General features: G+C 48.9%; 6 protein-coding genes across 6 annotated transcripts; all 6 read left to right on the forward strand.

Moving 5' to 3' along the window:
* Positions 1–2,554: 2,554 nt before the first annotated feature.
* RhiXN_08204 (uncharacterized protein) lies at positions 2,555–3,455 on the forward strand (the record flags this gene model as incomplete). The annotated part of the gene is made up of 3 exons (XM_043328020.1): positions 2,555–2,675; positions 2,729–2,978; positions 3,035–3,455. 3 exons carry the CDS (start codon positions 2,555–2,557, stop codon positions 3,453–3,455), a joined length of 792 nt encoding a protein of 263 aa, XP_043183405.1.
* Positions 3,456–5,353: 1,898 nt separating this feature from the next.
* RhiXN_08205 (Retrotransposable element Tf2 protein) lies at positions 5,354–7,437 on the forward strand (the record flags this gene model as incomplete). Its single annotated transcript, XM_043328021.1, has 3 exons — positions 5,354–6,517; positions 6,553–6,618; positions 6,673–7,437. 3 exons carry the CDS (start codon positions 5,354–5,356, stop codon positions 7,435–7,437), a joined length of 1,995 nt encoding a protein of 664 aa, XP_043183406.1.
* An 87-nt stretch (positions 7,438–7,524) lies between these two features.
* RhiXN_08206 (Retrotransposable element Tf2 protein) lies at positions 7,525–9,957 on the forward strand (the record flags this gene model as incomplete). Its single annotated transcript, XM_043328022.1, has 1 exon — positions 7,525–9,957. One exon carries the CDS (start codon positions 7,525–7,527, stop codon positions 9,955–9,957), a length of 2,433 nt encoding a protein of 810 aa, XP_043183407.1.
* A 720-nt stretch (positions 9,958–10,677) lies between these two features.
* On the forward strand, positions 10,678–12,358 carry RhiXN_08207 (uncharacterized protein; the record flags this gene model as incomplete). Its single annotated transcript, XM_043328023.1, has 2 exons — positions 10,678–10,757; positions 11,689–12,358. 2 exons carry the CDS (start codon positions 10,678–10,680, stop codon positions 12,356–12,358), a joined length of 750 nt encoding a protein of 249 aa, XP_043183408.1.
* Positions 12,359–12,406: 48 nt separating this feature from the next.
* Positions 12,407–13,039, forward strand: RhiXN_08208 (Retrotransposon-derived protein PEG10; the record flags this gene model as incomplete). Its single annotated transcript, XM_043328024.1, has 1 exon — positions 12,407–13,039. The coding sequence occupies one exon, from the start codon at positions 12,407–12,409 to the stop codon at positions 13,037–13,039; it is 633 nt and encodes a 210-aa protein (XP_043183409.1).
* A 125-nt stretch (positions 13,040–13,164) lies between these two features.
* RhiXN_08209 (Retrotransposable element Tf2 protein) lies at positions 13,165–16,455 on the forward strand (the record flags this gene model as incomplete). The annotated part of the gene is made up of 2 exons (XM_043328025.1): positions 13,165–14,367; positions 14,440–16,455. 2 exons carry the CDS (start codon positions 13,165–13,167, stop codon positions 16,453–16,455), a joined length of 3,219 nt encoding a protein of 1,072 aa, XP_043183410.1.
* Positions 16,456–16,849: the final 394 nt, after the last annotated feature.

A 16,849-nucleotide genomic window follows, 5' to 3' on the forward strand; every position in this document is an offset into this window, starting at 1 on the left:
TACCTAACCTAACCTAACCTAACCTAACCTAACCTAACCTAACCTAACCTAACCTAACCTAACCTAACCTAACCTAACCTAAGACATAGAAGTATTTGGGGAACAGGAAGTGTGCTCCAAGTTATCAAGAGCTGAATTGCTCAATGTAAGGAGTGAGCTCAGGTATTGATCCGGCATGCAAAGTGAAGATGCTTTCAACTCCTTTATCTCCTTCCCAAACTTGGTAATTTAAAGCATGGACAGGGCATTGGAGTTTCTCAGCATTGTTAGGCTCGATTTCAGTAAATTGTGTGCTTCACCAACGTGAGTAGGTAGTTCACTAAGAATCTTGTAAAAATCAAGGCCAATCAAATGGGCTGCATAGAACAAACCAATCCAGGCTCTTGGCTAATGTGGAGAATAACCAGCGCAAATAAAGATGATAACAGGATGTGAGCAAGAGAGAGATACAAGTATCAAATCCTCATACGGTAGCACACAGGTTTAACCCATGCTTAAACCAATGGCTTTTTCTAGCACACATTGACGACCGTAATTTGTGAGTAGCGGCTCCCTATATATCTGACACAGCATCCTAGATTAACATTAGTTCAGTCTCTTTCTCCGTTTTGGTTTCTGTTAACTCTTCAAAAGTCCTCAGTTGTTTTTAAATTGGATAAACAGCAATTCAATAAACCCTCTCATGCCCGTGACTTAATTTTGAATTTTGCTAAAGATTGATGTGAAGCTGATCACCATAAGTTACATGCTTAAGTGAATTTAAAAAGATGATCTATTTACTAGTATTGGGATAATATGCAACACTAATTTTCCAATAAATATGTAACGGACTAAGAAAGGAAAGTTGTTTAAGAATGTGATACATTGACATGTCATTGCACCCAGTGTGTATCAGTTTTCCAAAACCTTATGCGACGGCGCCGAGCTGACAGCTGGAGGCAATATCACTCAAATGAGACTCAAAAAGATATATCTGTAGAATCAATGATTGCGCTTACAATTGCCAGGGAAGGTCATTTGAGAATCAATATTCCCTATTTCCAAAATATCTTTGCTTGCAGATGGCAAGTCTGTAAGTTCAATCAAAAAGAATGAGCAAAGACTAATATGTGATGATTGAAATTCTACCTGAGGCCGGTGAAGACACGGTTTTCTCATCCTCATCTGAGCTAGATTCCACATAAATTGGCTCTGTGACTCTTCTCTTCTGAGATGTGGAAGCCTCTCCTTGACCGGAATACACTCTTTGCTTGCGGTTGTTATCTTGATCTTGCCGTGCCTTACCCTTTCCCAGATGTGCTTGAGAAGGCCATTTGGATGCCTTGCCCCAAGAGCCCCAGACAGATGTGATAACCTTCTCCTCACCAGAATCAGGAGCGTTGGTCACCTTGACCTTCTTGTATTTTGTTTTCTTGCTTGAATTTGATGACGACCGTGCACCAGATTGACTTGAGGCCTGTTGTTTCTTCCGGTTTACTCACTTTTTGCCCTTGGTGACTGGCGGCTTGGTCTGGACAAGCACCACAGCTGGTTCCTCCTCACTTGACGATCCGGAGTCCACAGTGATATACTCCAAAGGCGGCAGGGATGAAGCGGCAACCGTGGTTTCCAAGTTTGCTTGCAACTGATCATCAGCAGTTGGCAAATCCGACCACGCCTTGGAAGCGTCACTCTTCCAGTATGTATTGACAAGGTACTCCCATTGCTTGTCTCCCAATGCGTCCCACCATGCAGGCCTTGGGCTATGCCACGGCAGTGGTTTGAAGGCAGGATTAGCTGAAACACCATCAGCCAAGGTACTTGCCCAAGACTCCATTACCGGTTGCCAATAGCCCCCATTGTACTGTGCGTTGGGCTCCAGCAAAGCGTAGCTATAGCCATGTTTTGTTTCTATCCAGAGTCTGTCCTCTGTCCTTACAAGTATCAGCCAATATATGAGTATATATGGAGGCTAGGGTAATTATTAACTTACCCATTTTGCCAGTTGATGTTCCTTTCCTTGGATATATGGACAATGTTTGTAATTATGATGGTTTCTAAATGCTTCTCTTCCCAGTCAGCCCCCCAATGTCCCAACCACGTGAAGTATTTGAAAGAGCCGCACAGCGGCGTCACAAATCCAAATGCAATGATGCCCCTCCACCAATACGCATCAGCACCTTGATGGGGGTATGCATATTTGGTCCCTTTGAGAAACATGAAGCCGTCTAGAGCACAAGCTATCACTAGCAAACAACGTAAAGTAGATAAGTTGCGTTTAATTATTGAATTGTTTGCTCTTACCTTCCCCTTTGCGGAGCTCTTGAGGAGACTCAGGATCAAGGGTGATGAATTTGGGCTGAATTTTGTAACCCGCATATGGATTGACAAGAGCTGTGGACTGAGTGTTGGCCAACATAGTGTGTAAGACAAGTGTACGGTAGGTAGTGGTGCGGGAAGCAAGGAATCAAAAAAAAAACGCAAGGCCTTTTTAGACAACATGGTCACGTGATCTTTGTATTAAGCCTTGTGTGACGCGTTCTTTGTTTGTTTGTAAAACTCACCACCACGCATCATGACATCTTTTGTTCGCAATCAGCAAAGTAACTGGAGAAAATCAAACTGCCAACAGTCTCCTGCATTGGAAGGCAAGCTGTTGGATCCGGAACGGGCTATTGGTCATCTGGCGTCAAAGAGTGAGTTCATTGTACATTCATTCAATTACGCTCATAATATATCTCACTCCTAGATTGTGCAAGAATTATCAGCGCTTTTGACTTTACAATTGATGGTGCGCCGGCTTCCGTTGAGCCACTGCTGCAAGAACAACGCTTTCAAGGCTTGAAAGTCACGGGAGCAGTCTCGAGCTTACTTGGGCAGGAAGGAATTTATGCTCAGGGGCTATGGTACGACAACAAAGGCCGATTCGACTGGGTTTGGGCACATATTGATAATGTGCTCAAATTGGAAGTACGCCATGACACAAGGTTCCGAGGCGGGTAAGTTAATGTTTATGAGTTGAAACAAATGTTTGGATCTCATTGGTTATTTACAGAGCTCAATGCATCTGGATGACTACTCACGTGGGGGAGTATGCAATGGGGTTTCCTCATAAGTCCTACGCTGAGTTTTGGAACACCGCCTTGGCATACTTTGGAGCCCCTTCAATAGGCCCACTATTGCAAGATGACTATTGCCCCAACTGGTGGCCAGCACAAAGTTTGGGAATTTGGCCAGGACTACTGCGTCCAGGGGAGGAGCAGTGTGTGTTGACATGGGAAGAAGAGCTTCGACAGATGACTGAACGTCTTAGCGTTGAGGCAGGTGCCAAGACAATCAATTTGGGCTGCTCCAGCGCTCACGGGAGCTCCGGCCAACTGGGACAGCCAGCGCACAATCTTTGCCAGCTGCAACCATGGAACTTGGCCTTTGATGGGGGACTCAAGGCCAAACGCAAGGAACCTGTCATGCCCTAGAGGCGTGACCACCTTAGAATCCACTAAGTCGAAGAAATAGTGAATATATGCGCTATTTTCATGGAGATTTATGGATATATGCATCTTTATGTTATTTAGGCGCTGGGCGCGTATTATGTAATCTCATCACATGACCTTTAGTCATGTGATCTTGTTTTCTTATCTCTGGTCATGTGACCTTATCTTTGTTATGATGTTTGTACATGTAATTACTCTTCCCCTTTGCTGTTGAATATATAAGGAGGGTTCTGAGAGCCTTAAGCCTCAGAACTCGACCTCTTATCCCCATCCACACCTACCTACCCTAAGACATACACTTAAGAGTATTGCCTGAGAGCATACCAGTCCCTGTCAAAGGTCTCTTGCCCAGCTGTCTTAACAGCATAGTGCACTCTTACTTAAATTGGTCTTGTCCACCCCTTATCTGGCATTGCCCTTGAGCATTGTTGGATCCCACTAGCTGATAAGTCCTATATTAGGCAATAGCTTGTTGGGCTTTACCTTGTGGTAGTTGTCGGCTCTGACATTAGGTCAAGTTCTTCATCACCAACCCTTGTGGGCTATTAGGGTGTTAGTACTGGCACGACCCATCAAGAACCAGTGATCCAGCATAACCAGATAATAATCAAAACTGGTGATTGTTGCACTAGGGGGTTATTGTTACACGGCTAGCATTGCGAACGTCCACCCAAGAGTCTGCCACGACTCCTTCTGCGTCACAGACAGTCAAAGACCCGCTTGTGCAAAACCTGCCTCTGTATCACGCCCATCCAAGGCTTGTTGATCAGTTGAAAGGAGCATTCAACGCTAGGTATTTGTTATAACCTCCTTACATATACCATTGAACTTGCATGATTTTTCTCTTATTTTTAGTATTTTTTCTGAACCTTGTATCTTATGTTTTTCAATCACGTGATCTCGGCGCTTATTATGCCGAGATGCCGCGCCGAGATGCCGTGCCAAGGGCGCTTAGGAGAAATCCACGCTTCTGCGTAGCCCGCAGCACGCTTCCTTTCTCACACGGACTCTTCTTTTCTCACAAGCACAGACCATGTAGATAGCGTGCTCTTGTCTATATATACAGCAGGGAAATCGCTTGGAAACCCCAAGTCGATTTTACCTCGTCTCATATTCATTGAGGAGGACACCCAGCCAGCTAAGTAGCCGGCCCCCATTAGTCATCAGAAGTCAAACCCCTTACTTAACCTATCACACCTCCCAGGCCTACGGCCCCCTCGCAGTAGTATAGATAAGTAGACCGCCTTAAGCGGTAATAGGATAGCCTAGTATAGTAGTAGATTACCTTGTTGCTTGTAGTAGTACGGCCTTAAGCGCCCGCACCCACCAGCGTGTACCCACCTTATAGTGGTGTACGACATTGTAAAATCGACTTGCTGTAGGCTTTGATCGACAAGGAGAAGGTCCCCTGTACTAGCACAAGGGAAATCACGTGATCGGGGCCACCTTGCGGGATATAATAATCAAAAATCCCCCACCCCCACGTAGTACCGAATTGCTATAAGGCAGACGGATCCTAATCCCCCGCATACCACGTGTTTTGCCGGAACACAGCAGATAGCGACCCTAGACAGCTGATTCACCCGCTTGCTAAAAACCCGCTCATATCACGATCGCCAGATCTGTTGATTTGTTGTAGGGATAGTTCAACGCTAGGTGACTGACGCAAGGGTTTAGCGTTCACACTCTGCACAAAAACCGCCCATAAGTCCTGATATAGGCACCCTTCCCCACGCCGTTTTTTCACAATTCCATCCACACGCTCTGGTGTCCCACATCCCTACTCCCGTCCCTCTAGTCGTACCAGCCGTCGCTCAGTTCCATCCCATTCCCAACCACCCACTCGCAGCCCATCTCCCTCTTCGCGAGACTTGCCAAGAATGGAACCGGAGCCAACCATTAGCGCTCTCCTCGAGGCTGTCACAGCCCTCACAGCCACAGTCGGGTCCCTACAGGACCAAATCCGCAACCAAGGCCAACAGCTCATTGAGCTCAAGGCCATATGCAAGGAGACCGCCGACTTACTTGGCGACAAGGACCAAGGAGGACCCCAAGTCCAAGCCAAGCCTGGCCCATCAACTGGGCCTGTTACCCCTCCAACCCACACAGGAGGGGAAACCCACACTCCAGGCACGGTTAGGCCTGGGCTCAAGGCCCCTTTCAGGCCATCAAAAGGAACAGGGTTCGATTCAGAGGAAGAAGAGGAACCCAGACGTCCCAAAAGGGAGCCTCAAGGAACGCCTAGGAGGCATCTAGGGTCCCTAACCCCCTTTGACGCAGGGTCCAGCGTAAAGCGGCCTAAAATGGACCTCCCCGAACCTTTTAAAGGCGATACCAGAGGGCGCAAGGCCACGCAATGGCTGGACCGGATGATGCTCTGGGTAGCTCTCCACAGGGATCAGTTTGACGAGGAAGAGCAAATGGTGGTATGGATCTTGTACCACATGACCGACAAGGCAGCCGATTGGGCTCTCCCTATCATTGGGAATATTATCAAGGGGGAGGGCAACCCTCCCACCACCATCCAGGCCTTAACGGCCAAATTTAAAGAAGCCTTCGCTGATCCTGATGCCAAACGGGCCGCCGCCAGGAAAATTGCGGCACTTACTCAAACCTCCACGACCTCCGAGTACGTCACGGAGTTCCGCAACCTCATGGCGGAACTAGACTGGAACGAGGAGGCCTACATCGCCCAATTCACGTGCGGCCTTCACTGGAAGGTTAAAGAACTGCTATCTACCAAGGATAGCATCCCGGACGACCTTGAAGCCATCTTTGCCGCGGCAATCAAAATTGACAATATCCGCCGCGAAAATGAGGAAAATCGTCCCAAGAAAACCCTCTCCAAGTCCCCGGTCACCGCGACCACCTCCACTTCCACTACCACCACCAGGGTCCGCCTATCAGAGGATCCCAACTATGTCACCCCGGAGGAAAGGGACCGTCGCCGAGCATCTGGTCTCTGTGTCAAGTGTGGTCAGAAGGGTCATGGGATCAAACAATGTCCCAATGGTTGGAAGGCAACGATCAAGGAGGTAGCCAAGGTGGCTGAGGATGTTGAATCGGGAAAAGATTAAAGTCAAGGACTGCTGCCAAGCCCCCGACTCAAAAGGACAATTTAGATAGTTGTGTCGAATTTGTATCAGTTGGTCTCGATTCAAATAAAAAACCCCTATTATTCATCGATCTATACGTCCAGAACCTCCCGGCAGAACCCCTCAAAACTCTAATAGACTCAGGAGCCACATCGAACTTCATTTCCCCCTTGATTGTGGAAAAATATAAAATTCCAAAAACCCAACTTGAAAATCCACGGGTTGTGAGAATGTTAGATGGTACCATATCTCAGACTGGTCGCATCTGGCACCAGGTTCACCTCACCGTCTCGGCCAATGGCCATACCCACTCCATCCCATTTCTTGTTTGCCCCATTGGCAACACCCCGGCAATTCTAGGCATGACATGGCTAACGGAGGAAGCTCCTCTTATTGATTGGCAACAGGGACTAGTCACATTCCCTGAACAAGCTCAAATTGCCTCCGAGGAAGAAGCGGACTCAGACCCTTTGGCAGACCTCCCCCTTCAGTACCATGAGTTTGCTAAAGTGTTTGGCGAAGAAGAGTTTAAGGTCCTCCCTCCACATAGGGAGTATGACATCTCCATTGACCTTATCCCAGATGCCAAGCTGACTCCTGGGCCTATATATGGCATGACCGATGCAGAATCTAAGGCGCTTAAACAACACATTGATGAGGAGTTGGCAACGGGCAAGATCCGCCCCAGTACTTCCTCAGCAGGCGCCCCAGTCATGTTTGTCAAGAAAGCGGATGGGTCCTTACGTTTGGTAGTAGATTATAGGAAGCTGAATGAGGTCACCCACAAGAACGTTTACCCCCTTCCCAGACAAGATGATCTTATGGCCAAATTACGGAACGCCAAGCTGTTCACAAAGCTGGATCTTTGATGGGGCTACAACAACGTGCGCATCAAGGAGGGAGACGAATGGAAAACCGCCTTCCGCACCAAATATGGCTTATTCGAATATCTGGTCATGCCCTTTGGTCTCACAAACGCCCCTGCAGCTTTTCAACACTTTATGAATGATCTGTTCAGGGACCTGATCGACGTCACTGTGGTTATATATCTGGATGATATACTGATCTTCTCAGAAAACCCTGAGGACCACCCAACCCACGTCAGGGAGGTCTTATCACGGCTAATGAAAAATCAGTTATTCTGCAAACTTTCTAAGTGCCACTTCCATGTAACAACAGTAGACTACCTTGGTATCGTCATTTCTCCAGCTGGGTTCTCAATGGACCAGAAGAAGATCGAGGCCGTCACTTCCTGGCCCACGCCCAAAACAGTTAAGCAAGTCCAAGCCTTCCTAGGGTTTGTTAACTACCTTAGGCGCTTCATTCCCAACTTTAGCTCCGTTGCACGCCCCCTGCATAATCTCACGAGAAAGGAAACCCCCTGGTCATGGGGTAACCGGGAGGAAGAAGCGTTCCAGGAATTGAAGTCCCTTGTTACCCAATCGCCCGTCCTCATTCATTCCAACCCAGACCTGCCCTATTACCTAGAAACAGACGCATCAGGGGTAGCTATGGGAGCCATACTGAGTCAACGAGGGGAGGACAACCGGCTTCACCCGATTGCATATATGTCCAAGTCCTTCTCAGGCGCTGAAGCTAATTATGATACGCATGACAAGGAACTTCTAGCTATCATTAAGGCACTAGAAGAATGGCGCATTTTCCTGGAAGCAACGGATAGACCAATACAAGTCTTCACGGATCATAGGAACCTGGAATATTGGATGCAGGCTCAAACCTTCAACCGCAGGCACGCACGATGGCGCATTTTCCTGAGTGACTTCAACTTTGAGATACATTATCGGCCAGGAAAGCAGTCAGGGAAACCAGACGCGTTATCTAGAAGGTCCGATTACGTAGATACACCTGCAGATCCAGAAGTCATGTTACCAGCGGAAGTATTTGCCAACACGTCGGAAGAGGAACTTGAAATTGTCACGGAAATCCGCACTAAACTCAGGGATGATCCATCACTAGAACCCATCATCACATTCCTGACAGAGGACGCAGACGACGCACCCCCATCCATCCAAAAAGCCTATAGGGACTACGATTGGGAAGAGGATCTCCTATGGTACCGCGGAAAACTAGTGGTCCCGGACTCAGAACCCCTGAAGGAACGATTGTTAAGGGAATTCCACGACTCCCCCCTGGCAGGACACCCCGGGCAACAAAGAACCCTAGAACTCTTGAGCCGCAACTACTGGTGGCCAGGAATGAAGTCATCTGCTAAGGAATGGGTAGAATGCTGTCCTACCTGCCAAGCCAACCGTCGCGCACACGCCCCCGTCATTTCCCTGAAACCCTTAGAAGTCCCGCCGTTCCCTTTTCACACAATATCCTATGACTTCATCACGGGATTCCCTAAGTCTAACGGGTACGATGCAATTCTAGTTGTGATTGACTCCTTCTCCAAGTTTGGCCACTTCATCCCAACCACAAAAAAGGTCACAGCCAAAGGCCTAGCGGAACTGTTCATCACCCACGTGTGGAAGTTACACGGACTACCAGTCAAGACAGTTTCGGACCACGGAACCACATTCACAGGGAAATTCCTAAGGGCACTGTACCAACGCCTTGGGATCAACCCGGCCTTCTCCTCAGCCTACCACCCGGAATCGGACGGCCAAACAGAAAGGGTAAATCAGTTCATAGAATTCTACCTCAGATCATATGTTGCCGCCGACCACTCGGACTGGGCCACCTGGTTGCCATTAGCGGAATACGCCTACAATAACGCAAAGCATTCCTCCACCGGAAGAACCCCTTTTGAATTGGTTTACGGAAGAAATCCGGTCATGAATCCGTCCAATATCCCTGCCAACGTCCCGGAAGCTGATCAAGTAGCCAGTATACTAGCACAAGAATGGCAAGAGGCGGAGTCAGCACTCAGGATGACCAAAGAACGCATGATAGGCACAAAAGGAGTGGTACCAGAATACTCAGTAGGCAAGAAGGTCTGGCTGGACGGGAAAAACGTAGAACTTAGAACAAACTCCAACAAGCTGGACCCCAAACGGCTAGGACCATTTGAAGTTGTTGAAAAGATCTCCAGCCACGCGTACCGCCTCAAACTACCGATTACTCTAAAAATTCATGACGTATTCTATGTAGGATTACTATCCAAGGCGCATGAATCCCCAAGTCAGCCTTTTCCGGACCGTCCTCCCCCTGAAACAATAAAAGGAGAGGAGGAATATGAGGTGGAACAGATCATAGATTCCAAGAGGCAACGGGGAAAGTGGTTTTATCTGATCAAATGGAAAGGGTACGGACCAGAAGACAACTCCTGGGAACCAGAGGAGCTGCTGGAGCACAGTCAAGAAGAAATCCATCGCTTCAATAGATCACGACTGAAAAAGGCTTGTGACTCCGCCAAGAGCCTTTAAGGGGGGGGCAATGTTATAACCTCCTTACATATACCATTGAACTCGCATGATTTTTCTCTTATTTTTAGTATTTTTTCTGAACCTTGTATCTTATGTTTTTTGATCACGTGATCTCGGCGCTTATTATGCCGAGATGCCGTGCCAAGATGCCGTGCCAAGGGCGCTTAGGAGAAATCCACGCTTCTGCGTAGCCCGCAGCACGCTTCCTTTCTCACACGGACTCTTCTTTTCTCACAAGCACAGACCATGTAGATAGCGTGCTCTTGTCTATATATACAGCAGGGAAATCGCTTGGAAACCCCAAGTCGATTTTACCTTGTCTCATATTCATTGAGGAGGACACCCAGCCAGCTAAGTAGCCGGCCCCCATTAGTCATCAGAAGTCAAACCCCTTACTTAACCTATCACACCTCCCAGGCCTACGGCCCCCTCGCAGTAGTATAGATAAGTAGACCGCCTTAAGCGGTAATAGGATAGCCTAGTATAGTAGTAGATTACCTTGTTGCTTGTAGTAGTACGGCCTTAAGCGCCCGCACCCACCAGCGTGTACCCACCTTATAGTGGTGTACGACAGTATTGAGACAGTGATTAGCGTAAAGAATAAACTGTGAGCTTAGTGGGGCCAATCATCTAGCCTCCCATCTTTCCTAAACTAGTAGTGAAGTTGCCTTATTTAGCAAGGACATTACTTAGTACCTTCCACATTCCTCCTTCTCCACTATGTCGACCCAACCTTCCACCTATGTGCATGCCGATCCCAATGCGCTGTCTGTCCCCACCAATATCCAGGAGATACCTGCGTGGGCCCATGTTACAACCTCCTTGAATATACCACTAGAATCACCCGATTTTTCTATTATTTTTAGTATTTTTTACGGACTCTATATCTTTTGTTTTTCGATCACGTGACCTCGGCGCTTATTATGCCGAGATGCCGCGCCGAGATGCCGTGCCAAGGGCGCTTAGGAGAAATCCACGCTTCTGCGCAGCCCACAGCACGCTTCTTTCTTCACACGGACTCTTCTTTTCTCACGAGCACAGACCATGTAGATAGCGTGCTCTTGTCTATATATACAGCAGGGAAATCGCTTGGAAACCCCAAGTCGATTTTACCTCGTCTCATATTCATTGAGGAGGCATCAGCCAGCTAAGTAAGCCGGCCCCCAGAAGTTCAGCTGACATCATCCCCTACCTTTACCTACCACACCTCCCAGGCCTCCGGCCCCTTTGCCAGCAGTAGTTAGCAGTAGAGCGCCTTAAGCGCTAGTAGTATAGCCTTAGATAAGTTAGATACATACGTGTGCTTGTAGTAGTACGGCCTTAAGCGCCCGCCTCCACTAGCGAGTACCCACCTTACAGTGGTGTACGACATTGTAAAATTGACTTGTTGTAGGCTTGTTCAACAAGGAGAGGACCCCCTGTACTAGCACAAGGGAAAACACGTGATCTGGGCCACTTTGCGGGGTAGAATAATCAAAAACCCCCCACCCACACGTAGTACCAAATTGCTATAAGGCAGACGGGCTCTAATCCCCCGCATACCACGTGTTTCGCCGGAACACAGTAGTTAGCAACCTTAGTCAGCCGAAACACCTGCTTGTAGAAAACCCGCTCATATCACGATCGCCAGATCTGTTGATTTGTTGTAGGGACTATCCAACGCTAGGTGCTTGACGCAAAGGTTTAGCGCCCACATACTACACAAAAAACCGCTCATAAGTCCTGATATAGGCACTATTTTCCCCACACCGTTTCCACCATTCCCTCCACACGCTCTGGAGTCCCACATCCATATTCCCGTCCCTCTAGCCGCTCCTCTCGACGTTCCATTCCAACCCATTCCCAACCACCCTCTCGCAGCACATCTCCCACTCCGCGAGACTTGCCAAGGATGGAACCAGAGCCGTCCATTGCCGCTCTCCTCGAGGCTGTCACAGCCCTCACAGCCACAGTCGGGTCCCTCCAGGACCAAATTCGATCACAAGGCCAACAGCTCACTGAGCTTAAAGCCATATGCAAGGAGACCGCCGACCTACTCGGCGACAAGGACCAAGGAACCCAAGCTCAGCCTGGCCCATCGGCTGGGCCTGTCACTCCCCCCACTCATACAGGGGGAGAAGCGCACACTCCAGGAACGGTTAGGCCTGGACTCAAGGCCCCCTTCCGCCCATCAAGAGGAACGGGCTTTGACTCAGAAGAGGAGGAAGAACCCAGGCGAGCCCCCAAAAAAGAGCCTCGCGACACGCCTAAGCGGAGCCTCAGCTCCCTCACCCCCTTCGACTCAGGGTCCAGCATAAAGCGGCCCAAAATGGAGCTCCCAGACCCATATAAGGGAGACTCTAGGGGACGAAAGGCAACCCAGTGGCTGGATCGCATGCTGCTGTGGGTCGCACTTCATTGAGACCAATTCGATGAAGAAGAACAGATGGTTGTGTGGATTCTCTACCACATGACTGATAAGGCTGCCGACTGGGCTCTCCCTATCATAGGGACCATCATCAAGGGCGAGGGAAACCCCCCTACCACCATCCCGGCCTTAACGGCCAAATTCAAAGAGGCGTTTGCCGACCCCGACGCTAAACGGGCAGCCGCCAGGAAGATCGCCGCGCTCACTCAGACAACCACTACGTCTGAATACGTCACCAAGTTCCGCAATCTCATGGCGGAACTTGATTGGAACACTGAGGCGTACATTGCCCAGTTTGTACGTGGTCTTCACTGGAAAGTGAAGGAACTCCTGTCCACCAAGGACAATATCCCAGACGACGACCTTGAGGCTATATTCGCTGCCTCAATCAAGATTGATAACATCCGTCGGGAGAATGAGGAGAACCGCCCAAAGAAGGCTCCCACCAAGGCCCCGGTCGCCGCAACCACCTCTACCTCCACCACTACCACCAGGGTTTGTCTATCTGAGGACCCCAACTACGTTACCCCGGAGGAAAGGGATCGCCGCCGCGCCTCGGGCCTCTGTGTCAAATGCGGCCAAAAGGGGCACGGAATCAAACAGTGCCCCAATGGCTGGAAGGCCACCATCAAGGAAGTGGCAAAAGTTGCGGAGGACGAGTTGGGAAAAGATTAGGGCCAAGGAAAGCTGCCAAAACCTTGAGCCCAAAAATAGACGTATCTGATGTATCTCGTATCGAATTTGTATCTGTGGCTTCTTTAGACTCCAATAAAAAACCACTCCTCTATATTGATTTACATATGAACGAATACCCGGCAGAACCCCTAAAAACCCTCGTAGATTCCGGAGCAACCTCCAACTTTATCTCCCCAAGTATAGTGGAAAAATTAAAAATCCCAAAAACCCTACTTGAAAATCCACGAGTAGTGAGAATGTTAGATGGTACTATTTCACAGACTGGTCGCATTTGGCACCAGGTTCACCTCGCGGTCTTGGCCAATGGCCATATTCACTCCATCCCTTTCCTCGTTTGCCCCATCGGCAACACTTTGGCTATATTAGGCATGACATGGCTCACTTCAGAATCTCCGCTCATAGACTGGCAACAGGGTCTAATCACGTTCCCAGAGCAGGTACAGATTGCTTCAGAAGAAGAAGCGGACCCGGACCCTCTAGCAGACCTTCCCTCTCAGTATCACGAATTTGCTAGAGTATTTGGCGAAGAGGAGTTCAAGGTCCTCCCTCCCCATAGGGAATACGACATCTCAATTGATCTCACCCCAGAAGCCAAACTCACACCAGGTCCAATCTACGGCATGACCAATGCGGAATCTAAGGCACTGAAGCAACATATTGATGAGGAACTAGCCACGGGCAAGATTCGCCCCAGTACTTCATCAGCAGGCGCCCCAGTAATGTTTGTAAAGAAGGCAGATGGATCCCTACGACTGGTTGTGGACTACTGGAAGTTAAATGATGTCACCCAGAAAAATGTCTACCCACTCCCCAGACAGGATGATCTGATGGCCAAGCTTAGGAACGCAAAGCTATTTACCAAACTAGACCTTTGTTGGGGCTATAACAATGTCAGGATTAAGGAAGGAGATGAGTGGAAGACGGCATTTAGGACCAAGTATGGGTTATTTGAATACCTGGTCATGCCCTTTGGTCTCACCAACGCCCCGGCCGCCTTCCAACATTTCATGAATGACTTGTTTAGAGACCTCATTGATGTCACAGTGGTGATTTACTTGGACGACATCCTTATCTTTTCAGAAGACCCCAAGAAGCATCCAGAACACGTTAGGGAAGTCTTATCGAGACTAATGAAAAACCAGTTGTTCTGCAAGCTCTCTAAGTGTCACTTCCACGTCACCACAGTCGACTACCTTGGTATTGTCATATCCCCTGCAGGCTTCTCCATGGACCAGAAGAAGATTGAGGCTGTTACATCATGGCCCCAACCCAAAACGGTCAAGCAGGTCCAAGCCTTCCTAGGATTTGTGAACTACCTCCGCTGATTTATCCCCAACTTCAGTTCCGTGGCTCGCCCCCTCCACAATCTCACAAAAAAGGAAGTCCCATGGTCTTGGGAGGTCCAAGAGGAAGAAGCTTTTCAGGAATTGAAGTCCCTAGTCACCCGTTCCCCGGTCCTAATCCACTCGAACCCAGACCTTCCCTATTACCTAGAGACGGATGCGTCAGGCGTAGCTATGGGAGCCATCCTGAGCCAACGGGGGGAAGATAACCGCCTTCATCCTATTGCCTACATGTCCAAATCCTTCTCAGGAGCCAAAGCAAATTACGACACCCATGACAAGGAGCTTCTGGCAATTATCAAGGCATTAGAGGAATGGCGAATTTTCCTAGAAGCAACGGACAGACCAATCCAGGTTTTCACAGATCATAGAAACCTGGAATATTGGATGCAGGCACGGACATTTAACAGAAGGCATGCACGTTGGCGGATCTTCCTGAGCGACTTTAACTTTGAGATCCACTATCGCCCAGGGAAACAATCAGGAAAACCGGATGCTCTCTCCAGAAGATCGGATTACATTGATATGGCACCAGAACCAGAAGTCATGTTGCCCGCAGAAGTCTTCGCCAACACGTCAGAAGAAGAACTGGAAATTGTCACAGAGATCCGCGCCAAGCTTAGGGAGGACCCATCCCTTGATCCCATTATCCAATTCCTCACAGAAGATGCAGACAACGCTCCCCCTTCAATTCGTAAGGCATATCAAGATTATGACTGGGATGAAGGCCTCCTCTGGTACCGTGGGAAACTAGTTGTCCCAGACTCGGAAACCCTGAAAGAACGACTACTCAAGGAATTCCACGACTCACCCCTGGCAGGGCACCCTGGACAACAAAGGACCCTGGAGCTCCTAAGCCGCAACTACTGGTGGCCAGGTATGAAGTCATCTGCCAAGGAATGGGTAGAATGTTGTCCTACCTGCCAAGCCAATCGCCGCGCTCACGCCCCTGTCATTGCCCTGAAACCCTTGGAAGTCCCCCCATTCCCGTTCCACACAATCTCCTACGACTTCATCACAGGATTTCCAAAATCTAACGGGCACGATGCAATCTTGGTAGTAATTGACTCCTTCTCCAAGTTTGGACATTTCATCCCAACTTCCAAAAAGGTCACCGCAAAGGGTCTTGCTGACTTGTTCATCACTCACGTCTGGAAACTCCACGGGTTGCCTGTCAAAACCATCTCAGACCGGGGGACTACCTTCACAGGGAAATTCTTGAGGGCATTATATCAGCGACTTGGGGTCAGACCTGCATTCTCCTCGGCTTACCACCCAGAATCAGACGGACAAACGGAAAGGGTCAATCAATTTATCGAATTCTACCTGCGCTCTTACGTTGCAGCCGACCATTCTGATTGGGCCGCGTGGCTACCACTGGCAGAATACGCATACAATAATGCCAAGCATGGAGCAACCGGGAAGTCACCATTCGAGCTTGTCTATGGGCGAAATCCAGTCATGAACCCGTCCAATGTGCCAGCCAACGTCCCAGAAGCTGACACGGTAGCAGATACACTAGCCCGGGAGTGGAAAGAAGCGGAATCAGCCCTCCAAATGAGTAAAGAACGTATGGCCAGGAGCCAAGGAATAATACCGGAATTCTCAATAGGCGAGAAAGTCTGGCTGGATGGAAAGAATGTGGGCCTTAGGACCAATTCAAATAAACTGGACCCAAAACGCCTTGGTCCCTTCAAGGTCATAGAAAAAATCTCCAGCCACGCCTACCGCCTGGAACTGCCGGAAACCCTGAAAATCCATAACGTCTTCTATGTCGGGTTACTGTCAAAAAGCCATGAATCACCCAGTCAGCCATTCCCAGAACGACCTCCCCCTGAGACAATAGAGGGGGAGGAGGAATACAAAGTTGAACAGATCATTGACTTGAAACGCCAACGGGGAAAATGGCTATATCTGATAAAATGGAAAGGATACGGCCCGGAGGACAATTCATGGGAACCGGAAGAACTGTTGGAACATAGCCAAGAAGAGATCAAGCGCTTCAACCAAGCAAGACTCAGAAAGGCTCGTGACGCCGCCAAGAGCCTTTAAGGGGGGGCAATGTTACAACCTCCTTGAATATACCACTAGAATCACCCGATTTTTCTATTATTTTTAGTATTTTTTACGGACTCTATATCTTTTGTTTTTCGATCACGTGACCTCGGCGCTTATTATGCCGAGATGCCGTGCCGAGATGCCGTGCCAAGGGCGCTTAGGAGAAATCCACGCTTCTGCGCAGCCCACAGCACGCTTCTTTCTTCACACGGACTCTTCTTTTCTCACGAGCACAGACCATGTAGATAGCGTGCTCTTGTCTATATATACAGCAGGGAAATCGCTTGGAAACCCCAAGTCGATTTTACCTCGTCTCATATTCATTGAGGAGGCATCAGCCAGCTAAGTAAGCCGGCCCCCAGAAGTTTAGCTGACATCATCCCCTACC

Source organism: Rhizoctonia solani, chromosome 10 (assembly GCF_016906535.1).
Source record: "Rhizoctonia solani chromosome 10, complete sequence".
Taxonomy (NCBI): domain Eukaryota; kingdom Fungi; phylum Basidiomycota; class Agaricomycetes; order Cantharellales; family Ceratobasidiaceae; genus Rhizoctonia; species Rhizoctonia solani.